General features: G+C 48.4%; 1 protein-coding gene across 1 annotated transcript; it reads left to right on the forward strand.

The window, feature by feature from the left end:
• Positions 1 to 4,135: 4,135 nt before the first annotated feature.
• Positions 4,136 to 9,775, forward strand: LOC128341309 (uncharacterized). Its single transcript, XM_053287680.1, has 2 exons — positions 4,136 to 5,175; positions 8,727 to 9,775. The coding sequence occupies exons 1-2, from the start codon at positions 5,022 to 5,024 to the stop codon at positions 9,356 to 9,358; spliced, it is 786 nt and encodes a 261-aa protein (XP_053143655.1). The 5' UTR covers positions 4,136 to 5,021; the 3' UTR covers positions 9,359 to 9,775.
• Positions 9,776 to 15,851: the final 6,076 nt, after the last annotated feature.

Here is a 15,851-nt window from a genome sequence, read left to right on the forward strand (position 1 = left end):
TTTAACTTGCCTCAGTGGGCATACAACCATAAGCACACATGGTGAGAATTTTTCCACATTCTTGCTTCACCAATATGAGATAGTCGATTGTGCAGAAGTGTGATAAAATTCTCCCAAAGACTAGGATGTTACAAATTACAAACGCTTCCTGTAGCTGTAGGTCTGCCGCAGTAGGTTGCCGTTAGGTAAATGTGGTTGTTTCTGTTCACCTTCAGTATCAAGTGTAAAACATTCCCCTCTTGTGCAAGGATCCTTCCCAATCCTGCTAATCTATAAATCAATTTTATCCATCCATTCTGTTCATTATGCAAATATCTCATTAAACATGTCTTGACTGTTAAATCTGAAGTCAAACCTAAGCGAAAAGGACACAATTTTGGAATGAACACTTTTAAAAAATCTTTATCAAAATGTAGGATTTTTAAATTAAAGCAGGCAAGATTTCAAAATGTTTGTCTGTGCCAAATATAAGCTTGGCAGATGCAACTTACAAATATCACACACACACACACACACACACGTATACAGTATACAGCTTTTGTTACCATCTCCACAAGGATGAAAAGGATTCCACTAGAGTTATCTGAGATGCTGAAAGGATGTACTTGCAAGAACTGAAAGCTGCAATTAACCAACACTATGGCAGCGACACAAACAAAATTCAATCAATGTGAAGACCGATGGCCATTTTCTATCCTGCTCTGTTGCCTCCCCCACCCCCCGCCACCCCGTGGCACAATGAGATGAAGACAGAGACCCACATTCTTCTCTGGGTTAAATGGCATAAAGCCCATTGAAACTGCTTGCTTTGGATGCAATTAACTAAGAAGTCAGCATAAGCCTGATGTCTGAATGTCCTGGCTTCTGACCGGCTTGAGTCACTGACTAATGAGTGTGGGAGCAGAATTTTAAATATTTAATTCTAATAAAGACATATCACAACCTTAGCAGCTATTGATAATGTGTCATCTCAAAAGCAAATGTGGCCTAACTAATGTAAATTAGGAATCATAAGCAATAGAGGGGTAAAGGATTCAGCTCTCTAATCTTTCCCTCCCCTAGTCTCTCTTAGAACAAAAAGAAAATGAGTAGGCATATATTCAAGTCATCTTACAAAATGTCTGCTGAATAAGGCCTCCAAGCAGGTTCATCCACTTTCCCTAGAGAGACTGAAGTTACTGCCTTAATCCTTTCAGCAATGGTGGGAAACATGAAGTTCCAGGCAACTAAGAATCCATCTCAAAAGCTACAAAGCATCAAATAAATGTGATTTGATCACATTACACCCATTTTTAAAAGAACTAGACTGGCTGCCAATACGTTTCCAGGTAAAATACAAAGTGCTGGTTATTACCTATAAAGCACTGAATGGCTTGGGTCCGAGGTATTTAAGAGAGCACCTTCTCCTTCTTCTTCATCAACCCCGTCGCCTATTAAGATCATCTGGGAAGGTCCAGTTGCAGTTGTCACCAGCTCAGTTGGTGGCAACTGGAAACCAGGCCTTTTCTAGAGTTGCCACAGGACTCTGGAACATACTTCCTAATCAAATTAGAGTTCCCCCTTCTCTGAATGTTTTAAAGAAGGACCTGCAAAGATACCTGTTTAGCCAGGCTTTTAGTTAATAGTTTTAAAACTTCAGGTTTTAAAGTTTTTATTTGTTTTAAAAATTGTTTTAATCATGGTAATGTTTTAATGATTGTTTTTAGATTGTGAACCACCCAGGGACTTCTGTATGGTGTGGTATTGAAATGTACTAACTAACTAACTAAAATGATAAGAGTTTGAATCAATACTTATGAGTCCTGACTCCCAGAACTCACTTCTATGGCACACACAATAGCAGAACTATGTTGGAATGGCCCCCTCATTCTAACATCTCTGCTACAAAAATGGTAATTTATAAAAATAAAAATTACAAAGAAGCCATCAACATGTGTAGCCAAACTGCATGTTTTTTAACTTTCATTATTCCAATTGCTGAAATTTGGAGTCTAGAAGGATTCAAACAGATGCATGCATTTTGAATTTTAAAGTTTCTTAAATCAGAACTGAATTCAGCATTCCAAATTTGACTAATACACCAAATTACTGAAACTCACTCAGAATAAATCCAAACAATACACTAACCAGCCCAATTCAATGCATGGAGAAGGAGTTTGGGCATGCATATTCCACCCACCATATGCTTGGTGCACCATCATCTAATTGCTCAGTGGGGTAGGTCATCCAAAATATTTGTGCGCACACACACTCACAATTTGGCAATGGCACAACAGGTGGTGAACAAATATCCTCCTCCCTCATGCAATTACGACATTTGGTTCAGAGTATTGCCCAAACTGGTCCAGAGCATTTGGGTAAGCTCATGTTAACTTGATCTTATGAATGATGCAGCATACATCTGGATCATGACCCAAATATATTCAAAGATGTGAAGAGATCCCTACACCCTGAACAACTGAACAACCTCCAAATGTCATTTGGCTGGCAGCCTAGGAACATGTTGGAACGTTCATAAGTAACTTCAGCTCATTATTCATTGAATACTCAATGACATCCCTAAATAGAAACATCACTTTTGGAGTGTACCAGCAAGCACTGTTCATGAGATTGGAATAGCATATGTTTAACCAGCCCAGCTTGACTGAAAATGTCAACTGAGGATGGGAAAAAAGAATAAGAAAAAAGGCCTTGGGATTAAGAAGTAACTTCAAATATTCATTTCACCTATAATTCCAGGGACATTTTCCCCTTTCAGAATGCAAACTCTTTTCATAGCCTTGCTTAACATATGTAAAGTTTTGTTTAAGCCTTCTTCTTAAATTCCATACATTCTTATCTGTGCCTTTTAGCATTTAAAAAACAAGGAAAACTGCAAAAATGCATAAAAGGAAAAAGAAAGTACACACAGCTGTTTATAACAGCATGCTGTAAAACAGCCCTGTATTTCAATAAAACTGAAGACAATAATTAATTTCCTAAGATTTTGAAAAGGTTGTTTCCTTTGTTAGTCTAACGGAGTGAATAGCTTCCCTCCCACAATAAATACAGGTTTTAAAGAGGCATATCATGATTATTATTAGTATTTCAACAACAAAAAGGCCAAAGATCAGAACCTCATTGTGTCGAGCAGCATATAAACAGAAAGCAAGAGAAGATACTTACTTCCTGCATTTGGCAGGAAAAACTGTGTAATAGGCAGCAAGAAGTAATACTAAAATATCTGCCCATTCTGTGAAGGAATCATGAGGCATGTTTTCTACATGGACATAAATTCCATGTGAGGAAAAAAGCTACAACTATATATATATAAGGCTTGTGCAAATTGTGACCCTCAAGCAGAAGAGAACACAACTGACCAACAATGAATTGTGTGCTGCCAAATTCTTGGCAAAGCCTTGTTTTTGCAGTCCCAGACAAGCAGTGAAGTTATTAAGTCACTAGCGGACAATCGTACATGGCTAGTTATGTGCTGACTCAGCTCAAGTCAGAATTGGATTAGCCATTACAAGCACTCTTAAAAACCCCCCAAAAAACACCTTTCTTTCCAAAAGCTTGGACCCAGTTGCTCTCCTGATATCATTGCTGGGAGTGTGATGGGTCTGAATGTCAAAACTTGACTCAGAAAAAAGCTAATTTCCAACTTTTTGGGGAAATAACTCAATATGCTGAACCAAATCCTGTACCAATCTTAACTAGACTAGGATATCAAAGCATAATAGAGAATAAAATATGATGTTATTTAGTCACTGACATGCTACTAATGCGGAGGAATCTCAGGAAATATATTGTCCCTGACACAAAGCCTTGGAGCCACTATCAGAAAGAGAAGAAGCATCATTCCCGCACATGGGATCTGTGTTGGTGATCCAGTCACATAAGAAAAGTCATGCTGGATCAGGCAGTCCAACATCCTGCCCCACACAGCAGCCAACCAGATGCACTTGGGAAGCCTGTAAGTGGGGAAAATTCCCCTCCCCTTCGCCTTGTGCTGGCGGGGGGAGGGAGTTTGTCTCAGCCACCCTGGACATGAGGCCCTAGAAGTGGCCTGATTGGCCAATTTGCAAAAGGGGGCGTGGTTTCGGCTGCAGCACGGTCGATCCGCGCCTCTACTCTTCAGTTCTTTTCAGGATCTGCATGAGGAAGGAGCTCTTTACTTGGGCTCCTTCCACTTAGGCCTGGGGAGGGTTCACCCAGGAGCGGGCGTGGCAGTTCTCCAGCGGGTTCCTTCAGGTCCCGCTGTGCAGGGCATTAGGTAGACAAGTCTCCAGGCTTTGCAGAATACCAGCGGGGCTCTGTGGCCTGTGGGCCCGATCGCAGCCTTCTCCAACGTCCCGTTCCGGCATCTGCATCACGACAGGGCTTTGGCCCTTTGGTTTGTTGCAGGCCCGGGAGGGCCGTGGGGTGGGGCATTTTGCAAGTTTTTCTACAGCTTTCTTTGCTCTCCTGATCTTTGGAAGGGGTTTCTGGCTGCTTTGGGGGGCCTTGTTGTGAGGGGTTGTTGCTGGGCTTTCGAGTTGGCTTCTGGGGGTTTTTCCTTGAGCTTTGGTATTCCCTGGGGGTGGCTAAGGTTTTTTCCCTTCGTGCAAACCTCTCCCACATCCATAGGGTTGCTCTGTAGAGCAAGAATTGGGGGTTGGCTTCTCCTTCTAATATTGGTTGAGGGCTTGTGGGTGTTTTCATGATGCCCAGGAAAGCTAAGGAGAAAAAGGGTGGGAAGCCTGTTAGGCAGCCCAAAGCCCCCCCCCTTCTTCCTCGGATGAGGATGATGAAGAAATGGCCCTTATTAGGGGCTTGATTGGTAGGATGGAGGCCTTGGAGAAGTCTCGCAGCGCTCCTTCTGATAAGGGTGCTGGTCCTTCTGGCGGGGTGGTGGTGTCCCTCCTCCCAAGGTGCCTCGCAGGACCAGGCGGGCTGCCCGGAATCAGCTTTTAAAATCACTCTCTAGTAGGTTGGAGGCGTTGGAAAAGGGGGGGGGCCCAGCCGGCCCGGCTCCTCCCTCAGGTCCGCAAGATCCATCCATGCCTGATGACCTGGTTCCTGGAAGGCCTGCTCCTGTGGCTCCATTGCTGTCGCCTGAGGACCTGGCTCCTGTGCTGCCTGCTCCGTCGCTTCCACTGCCTGCTGCGCCGGTTGAACCTCCGCCTGTGGACCCTCGAGTACCGGTGGCCCCGGGTGAGCCAGCAGCACCTACACCTCCCAGCGGCACTGGCCAGTGGCCCTATGTACCCTGGCCGATGCCAGCGAGCGGGAGTTGGGGAGTACACTCATATTGGCCTCCTTATACACATCCTTGGGGTTTAGGTCCCCCTGTTAGTATACCGGGGGTTACTGCTGGCCTGCAAGGGGCGGCTGAGCGGGTATGGACGGGCGCTGTGCCCCCGGGTACTCCGGTTGCCCCACCTGCAGGTGTGATCCCTAGCCCGGTTCCAGCGATTTCTGGTACCACCGGTCACTATCCCATGGGGATTCTCTCCGCCGGTTATCATGCCCCATACAGTGGCATGGGGCTGCTGCTTGGTGACCACTTACTGCCTGCTACCAAGGAAAAGATTTTGAAGGGAGAGTATATTGACATTTTTAGTCTCCTTTTTCGCGAGCCAGGAGTAAAACATAAAGAAGGGGAATCCTTTAAGGACCACAAGGCCACTAAGCGTAAGCCAGTTGAGAAGACGTGGAATAACTGGTTGTCAGGATTTACCATTTATATGGGCGTCATAGTTCAGGCGCAGCCTGCCCGTGGCCCGGCGCTTTTAAAATACATGGATATGATCCATAGGGCAGTGTCCGATTTTGCCGGCTCCTCTTGGATCCGGTATGATGAGAGTTTTCGCATGAGGGCTGCCTTGGACCCTTCCCTACCATGGGACACTCCTTTACAGGAATTGTGGTTAGTTATTATGTCCCTGCCCCGCCCCGTAGAAGGGGATCGGTCAGACAGTGGCCACCTGTTATCTAGGGCAGCGGTCCCATCGACATCGGGCGGGGCTGGCCAGCAGTGGGTTCAACCCCACCTGGTCTGCTGGGAGTACAATACCCACGATAAGTGTACCTGGTCCCCCTGCCGCTTCAAACGCACATGCGGCGTGTGTGGGGCCAAGCATCCTAGCTCTGCCTGCCCTAGGGCCAAGTTCAGTAGCTCAGGGTCCAAGTTCCGGCCCGGCAGCAACAACAAGAAGGGTGCCCCTCCTCCACCCCCTGCGGGGAAAGGGCTCCAGCCCCATCAAGCTTGATGTACTGGAGCTTTTGCTCCGGGACTATCCGGATCGGGTTGTGGCTGCCTATTTGAACCGGGGTTTCCGGGAAGGTTTTAGGATACCGTCTTCGGCCCGTCGTGGGCTTAGTAGCTCTCGTAACTTGAGGTCTGTCATAGGTAAGGAACAGGTGGTTCTCAAGAAAATCAATAAGGAGGGGGCAGCTGGTAGGGTTTTGGGCCCGTTCGAGAGCACTCCATTCCCGGGTTTGAGGGTCTCGCCCCTGGGGGTGGTCCCTAAGAAGGTACCTGGCGAATTTGGGTTAATTCACCATCTATCTCACCCTCGGGGGTCATCAGTGAATGATGGCATCCTGGATAGTTTGTGCTCAGTACGATACGCATCTTTTGATGATGCTGTCTGGGTGGTTAGGGGCCTGGGACCAGGGGCCCTTATGGCCAAGTGTGATATCAAGTCCGCCTTCCGCTTGCTGCCCGTTCACCCCAGTGATTTTGAGCTGCTGGGCTTCGCCTTTGCGGGGCGATTCTATTTTGACCATGCCCTGCCCATGGGCTGCTCCATTTCTTGCGCAGCTTTTGAAGCTTTCAGTACATTTCTGGAATGGGCAGTGCAGCGGAGGGCGGGGCTTATATCCACCTCGCATTACCTAGTTGATTTTCTTTTTGTAGGGCGGGGCTATTCTGAGGAATGCCAGCATTTGCTTCGCTCCTTTATGGAGCTGGCGGACGAGCTAGGGGTCCCTTTGGCAAGGGACAAAATGGAAGGCCCCATCACGAGGCTCTCCTTTTTGCGGATTGAACTTGACTCAGTTGCTGGTTGTTCAAGGTTACCCCAGGAAAAATTGTTGGCCCTTCTGGACCTAGTTAGGGCAGCTGGCCGAGCCCAAAAAATTACCCTGAGGGATTTACAAGTGTTAGTGGGCCATCTTAATTTTGCATGTAGGGTGGTGGCCCCAAGTCGGGCATTTTTGCGGCGGCTGTGTGATATGATGGCTGGCCTTTGGGCCCCCCATCATGGGGTCAGGATTACTGAGGGCACTAGAGTTGACCTCTCCCTTTGGGAATCCTTTCTGTTGGGTTTCAATGGGGTAGCCTTTTGGAGGAATGAACTGTTAGTGGAGGCTGACCTACAAGTCCATTCCAATGCAGCAGGTGGAGTGGGTTTTGGGGTCTATTTTAGGGGTCGCTGGTATGCGGCCCTCTGGCCCGTCGAGTGGGTGAGGCAAGGGTTAGCTAGGGATCTTACGTTTCTGGAGCTTTTTCCTATCGTAGTTGCAGTGCACATTTGGGCCGACGAGTCTTCTAACTCATTGGTCCGGTTCTGGTGTGACAACCAGGCAGTAGTGCAGGTCATCAACTCACAAACCTCTCGCTCCCGGAGGGTTATGGGGCTGGTAGGGGCCCTGGTGTTGCAGTGCCTTCGGGCTAACATCTTGTTCCGGTCCCGGCATGTTCCGGGCGTGCGCAACGACATAGCTGATGCTCTGTCTCGTTTTCAGTCGCACAGGTTCAAACAGTTAGCTCCCGAGGCGGCACTGCAACCGGATCTCATGCCCGCCTTTCTGTGGCAGCTTGGCAGTTGGAGGCACAACAGGCCATAGCGGCGTCTCTGGCGCCCAGCACCAGAGCCAGTTACGCGGCTAAGCTTCAGGCCTTTTCCTTGTTTTGAGGTTCTGAAGCTTTGGAGGAGGTTTGGCCTGTTCCAGTGTGCCAGCTGCAACAGTTCCTCGTTATGTTACGTAGGGCGGGGCGGGCTGTGTCCACGCTTGGCGGCTACTTAGCTGCTCTGGCCTTTACAGCACAGGTAAAAGGGGTTAGTGATTTTTCAGCGGATCCTCGGGTAGGGCGCATGCTCGAGGGCTGGTCCAGGGAGAACCCGGGCAGCCTCGACTCTAGACGTCCTTTCACCATAGATTTGGTTGCCGCAGTGCTACAGCAACTTGAAGCCTGCTGTGCTAACCAGTGGGAGGTAACTCTTTTTTGGGCGGCTGTTTTAGTCGCCTTTTTCGGCGCCTTTCGTCCAGGTGAGTTGCTACCATGGAACAGGGGCTCCCTGAGGGACCGTTGTTTGCAATTTTCTGTTTTGTCACTCAGTGACGGGGTGGCACAGTTTTTTCTACGCCGTTCTAAGACGGATCAACACAGTAAAGGGCAGTTGGTGCGCTTGGCGGCTGCCTCTGACCCTGGCATTTGCCTGGTGATCGCCTTGCAGCACTACACGGCCCTCGGGCCTGCCTCAGCGGGGTGCCTGTTTGTCCACGCGGATCAGGCACCTCTTACCCAATACCAGTTCCTGGCAGTGGTAAGAAGGGCATTGGTTGCAGCTGGGGTGCCGCCTGAAGGGCTCACATTACACTCCTTCAGGATTGGGGTGGCTACTACAGCTTCCCGGTTGGGCCTACAAGAGGCTGTGGTATGGCGGATCGGCCGGTGGAAGTCCGTGGTGGTCAGGCCTTATGTGCACTGACAGCGGACTATATTATCTGGATTGATCGAATTTTCTTTTTGGCAGGTGCTGGTGGGGCAGCGGCTCCTGTACGGGTCCTGATCTGTGGCCATTCGTTGGTCTTTTGGGCCTTCAAGCAGACCAGCACCTCCCACTGGGGTTCACAGCTGGGGTTTGGACGAAGAGCCCTGGTGTATTGGTTGGGCATGCGGGGCATGCTGTGGAGTCAGCTGCTCCCGGCCATTAAGGATCACTTAGCTAGATTCCCTGTGCCCACCGTTCTTGTCCTTCACTTGGGTGAGAATGACTTAGGCAGGCGGACTGGCCTGTCCATGGTGCAGCAAGCCGCCTCCGATTTGACCGTACTGCGCAGGTGGATGCCCGGGGTTCGTATCCTCTGGATCAATTGGCTTCAGCGCAGGGTTTGGCGCGCTGCGTTTAATGGGTTTAAGTTAGAAAAGGCCCGGCGCAAGGTTTCGGCCGCCATAGGTAAGTTAGTTTTGGCGGCTGGGGGGGACATCATTAGGCAACCTGATTTAGCAGCTCGCTTCCACGAGCTATATCGCCCGGATGGTGTTCACCTTTCTGAGGCTGGGTGCGATTTGTATTTACGCAATATTTGGAATGGGCTTGCTGCACTGTTGGATGGCATGGGGCAGGGAGGCCAAGCAAGGGCTGACCTCCCTGGGTGGCAGTAACAGTGCGGGCTAAGGGGTAAGTGGTTGGTTAGAGTATGGTGAGCACCCTTGAATATTGTAAGGTGGAATGGTCAATCGCTCCTTTGTAGCCTGTGCGGCACGGGGAGAAATTGATTGCCAGGAAACCTGCTAAAGGATTTCATCAACCTTTGGGCTGTGCGGTCCGGGGTGGGTGAAGACCTTGAGCTGTCCAGATCCCCTCTTCTCTGGAGGGCGGTTGGCTTTGAAGGAGACAGGTGGGGTATACCCGCTTGTTTCCTGAGCCAGGGTGTGTCGCCCATGTCAGGTGATGAATAGGATGGTAGCATCCTAGCTCACGCCTAGGGGCCCGCACTATTCTATGTTGGTGATTAATCACCTGGTTTACAGTCCGCCTATGCCTATTTGTTTATTAATAAACGTGGCCCGTTTCATCCATTTAACGTCTCTGTGTCTTCTTGGGCCGGGGTCTGGGGACAAGAAGGCAACCACCCTCCCTTGGTGCTCCCAACACCTGGTGCTCAGGGCGACACCACATCTGATCCTGATGGAAGAACCCCTTTTAAAGTCATCTAGATTGACTTTTAGATTGACCCCTTTTAAAGTCATCTAGATTGACTTTTAGATTGACCCCTTTTAAAGTCATCTAGATTGGTGGCCATCACAACATCCGGCGATAGAAAATTCCATACTTTAAATACACATTAAGGCTATTCACACGAGCAACCCAACTCAATCCCAGCACTTATGTCTCCTCTAGCCTGACTTTTAACCCTGGGCCCTTAACTGGGGTTAGAGGTGCGAGTGCAGACCCCAGGTTTGGGGTCATCTGTGCGCTTGGGCTGCACACAGCCTGAGCACACAGGTGTTTGGGTGCCTAGAGTGCCCGACTGATGAGTTGGCCAATGCACCACACACATTGCATGGTGCATTATGGGATCCTTGGATGCCAGGGCACATTTTCCCGGCCTCCAGTGATCCGCGCTTCTGGGAGCAGTGTGGATTAAGGGTGTGCATGAACTGAGGTTCAAGCATAAGTTCAGCAACATGGGCAGGGGAGTGATTATTTATTTATTTATTTGATTTGATTTGTATACCACCCCTCCAAAATGGCTTAGGGAAATGTATGTTTCTCCCAATGTGTGAATAGTGTCCCCTTACATAGCAAAATGACTCAGTGGGAGCCATTGAGAACCAAATCACACCTGATTTTTCTGGGATCTGTTTTTGTTCATTCTGAAGCATGATGGAATATTGGGAGAAAGGGACATGTATAGAGGTGGATGAGTACTTAATTCTCGGTTAGAGGAAAAAAAGATTATTTAGTTAAGAGAGATATTAATCACAAGACTTTGCTCAGAGAGAGGTAAAATAATGCATGGGCTGACACCAAGAATTTGCATGTCTGTATTCAACATGATTGTGAATTTTAATTTGCAAGTAAATATTTTTAAAGTTATATGAGGCCTGAGGGAGTGATACCTGCTCCATAAAGAAATAAACATTTGGGCTGGCATCATCATACAATATATCAGGCCTGCACAACTCAAATGACCTGGTGGGCCGAAACCAACTGTGACTTGGTTCATGGGGGCCGAGGTCAATTCCTAAGGTGCTGATTATTAGAGTAACACTTAATATCAATCAATCAACCAATCAACCAAATTAAAGAGAAATGAATTAAAAATGAATTTAATCAATATTTAACTTTTGATGTTCTGGCAGACCAAGATTGATTTAAATTAATATGAAATAAGTTGAATTAAAATTCATTCTAATAATATAAATATTATACAATCTGTACAAAATACATAATAAAATGCATTGTTCTTCCTTTCCACCTCTGCCAAATCATCACACAAAACATGGAAGAGAACTTCTCATAATTTTGGAAAAGAAGGGAGGGGAAAGAAAGATGGAAAGGATGCAGCAGGAGGCTTGGCTTGAGAGAGAGAGAGAGAGAGAGAGAGAGAGAGAGAATGGAGCAGTGTGTGTGTGTGTGTGTGATGGGAGAGAGAGAATGGAGCAGTCTTGATGGGAGAGAGAGAGAGAGAGAGAGAGAGAGAGAGAGAGAGTGAGTTAACTGTGCAGGCGCACCTTGCAGTTGGAAGCAACGCTGGGCCAAATGGCAGGCCCGAGTGTCGCTCTGGTTTCTGCCACTGCTGCCATGAGGGAGGGTAAGGAAGAGCACGCGCACCCCCGCAGCCATCTCCTCAGCCACACAGCGACTGGAATGGGGGGGGTTAAGCAGCAGGGGGAGGAAGGGGAAATAGCCCCGGGGACCAGGAAAAAAGGCCTCGCAGGCCGCATCCGGCCCCCGGGCTGCATGTTGTGCAGGCCTGCAATATATATTTCCTTCCTTAGCTACCATTTAGGAGAAAGAAAAAGAATCCTTGTGTTGGAAAAAAGGTGACAAGTTGTTCTAGTCTGGAATTGACGTGCTATTATAGCACTTACATTTATATACCGCTCTATAGCCGGGGCTCTCTACGCGGTTTACAATGATTTTAGCATATTGCCCCCAACATTCTGGGTACTCATTTTACCAACCTCGGCATACCAGTCATAGCTGGTAAAAAGCACCTCTGCACACCACCACCACCTGTGCCTCCAAGGACAGTGTCAGGTCCAGAAGCACCCCAAGCTGTGGACTTTGTCTTTCGGGGGAGTGTGACCCTTTCCAAGACCAGATTTACCTAACTACTCAGATGATCAATTTTACCAGTCCAGAGCACCAAAGGTCAAGGGGTGGAACAGGCATCACCCAGCACCAGCCTCTGAGTATGTTCCCCAGGTAGGAGCCAAGCCACCATATAACCGTGCCCTCAAGTCCCAACCCGGAGAAACGACTCAGAAGGATACCATGGTATTGAAAGCAACTGAGAAGTCCAGGAGAAGAGTCACTCTCCCTCTGTCTATCTCCTGGCATAGGTCATCCATCCTGTATCCAGGCCAGAAGCCAGACCAGGAAGGATCTAAGTCATCAGATTCCTCCAGGGCTGCCTGGATTTGAGTTGCAACACACTCTCCAACACCTTGCCCAAGAAGGGGAGGTTAGACACTGGTTGAAAGTTCATCTGGGTTCAATGAGGGCTTTTAAAGGAGGGACCTAATGACTGCCTCCTTCAGGTGAGGGGGCATTGAAAAAGACTCCTTCCGGACTATCAACACTTTTAAAGATCTGCCTGTAGTTGCCCCTGGTTTATATGGTGATGACTCAGGGCCAGGCCTTTTCTGTAGCCACTCCGAGGCTCTGAACGAACTCCCTGTTGTAAGAGCTTCCCCATCTCTACCAGGTTTTAAAAGAGCTGTCAAGATGTATTTATTTCATCAAGCCTTTGATCAGCGGTGAGTTGATTTTTATTGTTGTTCTGCTGTTATAAATTGTTGGTTAAAATGTTTAACTGTTTTAATGTGTGGTTTTAATACTGGTTTTATTGTTTATTTTGTAAACTGCCACGAGACATCGGTATGACGCGGTATGCAAATGTAATGACTAAATAAATAAATTCATCTGAGTTTGCAAGTTCATAGCGCTCTCCTCCAATGTGAAAAAAGCCTTATGACATAAGAAGTTGCTCCCCATGTCATATTTTAATCTGAGCTGGGGAAGAACCTAAGATCTCTCTGCCTCCCCATCCAAGCTGCTGTCTCTCCCCCATTTATCTTTCTTGTGCCTTCAGCAGGAGGAGGAGGAGGAGGAGGAAATAACACCCCGTGCTAACTGAGCAAAGAGGCACCTTTTAAAAGTGGCGATTCTCTTATATTTAGCAGGGAGAAGGTAACTGGCTCAGCAAAGCATCCCTCCAGTGGCTGTTGCTGGTGTCTATCTTACGTTTCTTTTTTAGATTGTGAGCCCTTTGGGGACAGTGAGTCATTTTATTTGTTTATTTATACTTACATAAAACACTTTGGGGACTGGATGGGGTTGTACGTTCTCCCCTTGAAAGAGCAAGTGCACAGCTTAGGGGTGTTGCTGCACCCAGCTCTCCTTTTGGATGCTGAGGTGGAGGCAGTGGCCAGTGGTGCCTTTGCACAGTTTTGGCTAGTACGCTGGCTGTGTCCCTTTCTCAATAATGCAGATTTGGCCAAGATGACCCATACCTTAGTCACATCACGGCTGGATTACTGTCATGCACTTTAGGTGGGGCTGCCCTTGAAGAATATTTGGAAACTTCAGTGGGTGCAGAATGCAGCTGCCAGAGTTCTCTCTGGAACTGCTCACTTGGAGCATATTACTAGGGATGTGTGGACTGGCTCATCCTCGAGCCGGTTCACCCTTGAGCCGAACTGGGGGGGGGGCTCAGTCCAGCGAGCCAAACCCCCTGCTCGTGAGCCAGCTTGAGGGCCATACTTGTAAAGGGGAATCTGGCAAAGATTCCCATTTACAATTAAAAGGCTGCGTGGGGGGGGGGGGGCAGGGGAAAATCCCACTTTTAACCTTCAAAACCACACACTGCCTGGTGGGATGGCGGAAGCGGCGGCTGCAGCTGCTGCAGGGAGGGTGGCGAGGGCTGCAGGAGGGCATGAGGGGAGTGTCCTGCCTTTTACCTTTCAAAACACGCCGCTGTGCAACAGGGTGGGGATGGTGGTGGCTACCGGGGTTGTGGGATGGGGGCGTGGAGGGTGGCTAGAGCTCCTTCCAGCTGCCTGCCTGCCTCCCAAATGACCGCGCGGGCTGGTCTACAGTGAATTTGGGGCTTTCTGCACACGTGTGCATGCACAGAGAGGCCCCAAATGGGCTGCAGACCAGCCTGTGCTGTTATTGGGGGGGGGCAGGCGGGGGAGCTGCAAGGAGCTTTCACCACCCTCCCTGCCCCCCATCCTGCAGCTGCTGTGGTGGCTGCCGCCCCCATCCCACCATGCAGTGGCGGGTTTTGGAAGGCAAAAGGGGGAACGTTCCCCTTCCATCCCCACTGCAGCCCTCACTGCCCCCATCTTGCAATTGCTACGGCTGCCGCCCCCCTCCCACTGTTCAGTGAAGTGTTTGGGAAGGTAAAAGGGGGAATCCCCCCTCCCCACAACTTTGACTTGTAAAGGGGAATCCTTGCTGGGTTACATTTTACAAGTATGGTCCCCGAGCCCTCGAGCTGGCTCAATGGCCGGAGTGGGTTCGTTCAAGCCCAAACCGCACCTCCTGGGGGTGGCTCGAATCCGGTATGGATTTGAGCCAAACTGGGCTGGTCGGTTCCGTGCACATCCCTACATATGACACCTATTTTGAAAGAGCTGCACTGACTGACAATTTGTTTCTGGATCCAGTTCAAAATGCTGTTTTTGACCTTTAAAGCTCTTAACAGTTTGGGCTCTGGATACCTGAGGGACCACCTGCTCCCAAGGGGTTCTGTCTGCCCAACTAGGTTGCCTTTGTGACGTTGAGAGAGGCTAAATTGTCATGCACATGGGACAGGGCCTTCTCTGTTGTTGCCCCCAGGCTCTGGAATGCTCTTTCAGTGAATGTCTGCTTTTTGACATCTGTGTCTGCTTTAAAAACAACAACAATTTAAGACCTTTTTATCTGTTTGGGCTTTTACTCCCTAGAGGCTGCCAGGTCTCAGCAGTCCCGCTTCTGATTTTCTTTTTATGGCAGTTGTTTGTTGGTGTTTTATGGTTTTTATTGTTTAATTTTAAGGTTTTAAATGTGATTTTTATGGAGTTTTATTGTATTCTAACTGTTGTAAACTGCCTTGGGATGCCTTATGAATGGCAGTATAAAACTGAATAATAAACAAACAAGCCAGCCAGCCAGCAAGCCCTGTATCTGCATAATGTGGTGATCTGTAGAATAGCCAAAGCTGTATAACCAGAAGGATCCATCCAGAACAGGTGACACATGTGTGGATTAATCAAACTGAACAAGGTAGAGTATACAATCAAAGAGAGACCCAGTAGCCACGTAGGATGGGAAAATAAAACAGGGGCAAGAAGGTTGTAATTTATCACCTCCTGGTTGATTTGGTGACACTTGTTCAAATGTATGGCTACCTGCCCTGAGTCCCTGAAATGGATGGGGGTAGCAATTTGTTGGGGAGAAACCCCTTCAGAAAAGAGATGAGAAAAGCAGTATAGAGAGGGAAATGTCCATGATCTTCAGGGCCACCTTCTACATTCCATCCCTGGCATCTCCAGGTAGGGCTGGGAGAGACTCCTCCCCGAAAAAGGTTCCTTGGAGAGCTGCGGCCAATCAGAGAAGACAATATTGAGCTAGGTAGATGAATGATCTGACTTGGTATAAGGCAGCTTCCTATGTTCCTACCATATTTACTATTCTACATTTCAACAAAAGGTTTCCCAAAATGGGTTACATTGCAAAAGGAATGAGATAGTTCCCTGTCCCGAAGCCCCACTATCTTTAAAAAAAAAGGGGGGGGAGATACAAAGGTGATGGTAGCAACAGCCACTGGGAGGCAGATTATGCTGGGTCGCATAGAGCCAAGTGCTCCCGCCACTGCTTAAGATGAGAGAACCACCACTTGAAAAGAGGCCTCATGCTCAGTTAGTATGGCCCACACCA

The sequence above is a fragment of the Hemicordylus capensis genome, chromosome 1 (assembly GCF_027244095.1).
Source record: "Hemicordylus capensis ecotype Gifberg chromosome 1, rHemCap1.1.pri, whole genome shotgun sequence".
Classification (NCBI taxonomy): Eukaryota; Metazoa; Chordata; class Lepidosauria; order Squamata; family Cordylidae; genus Hemicordylus; species Hemicordylus capensis.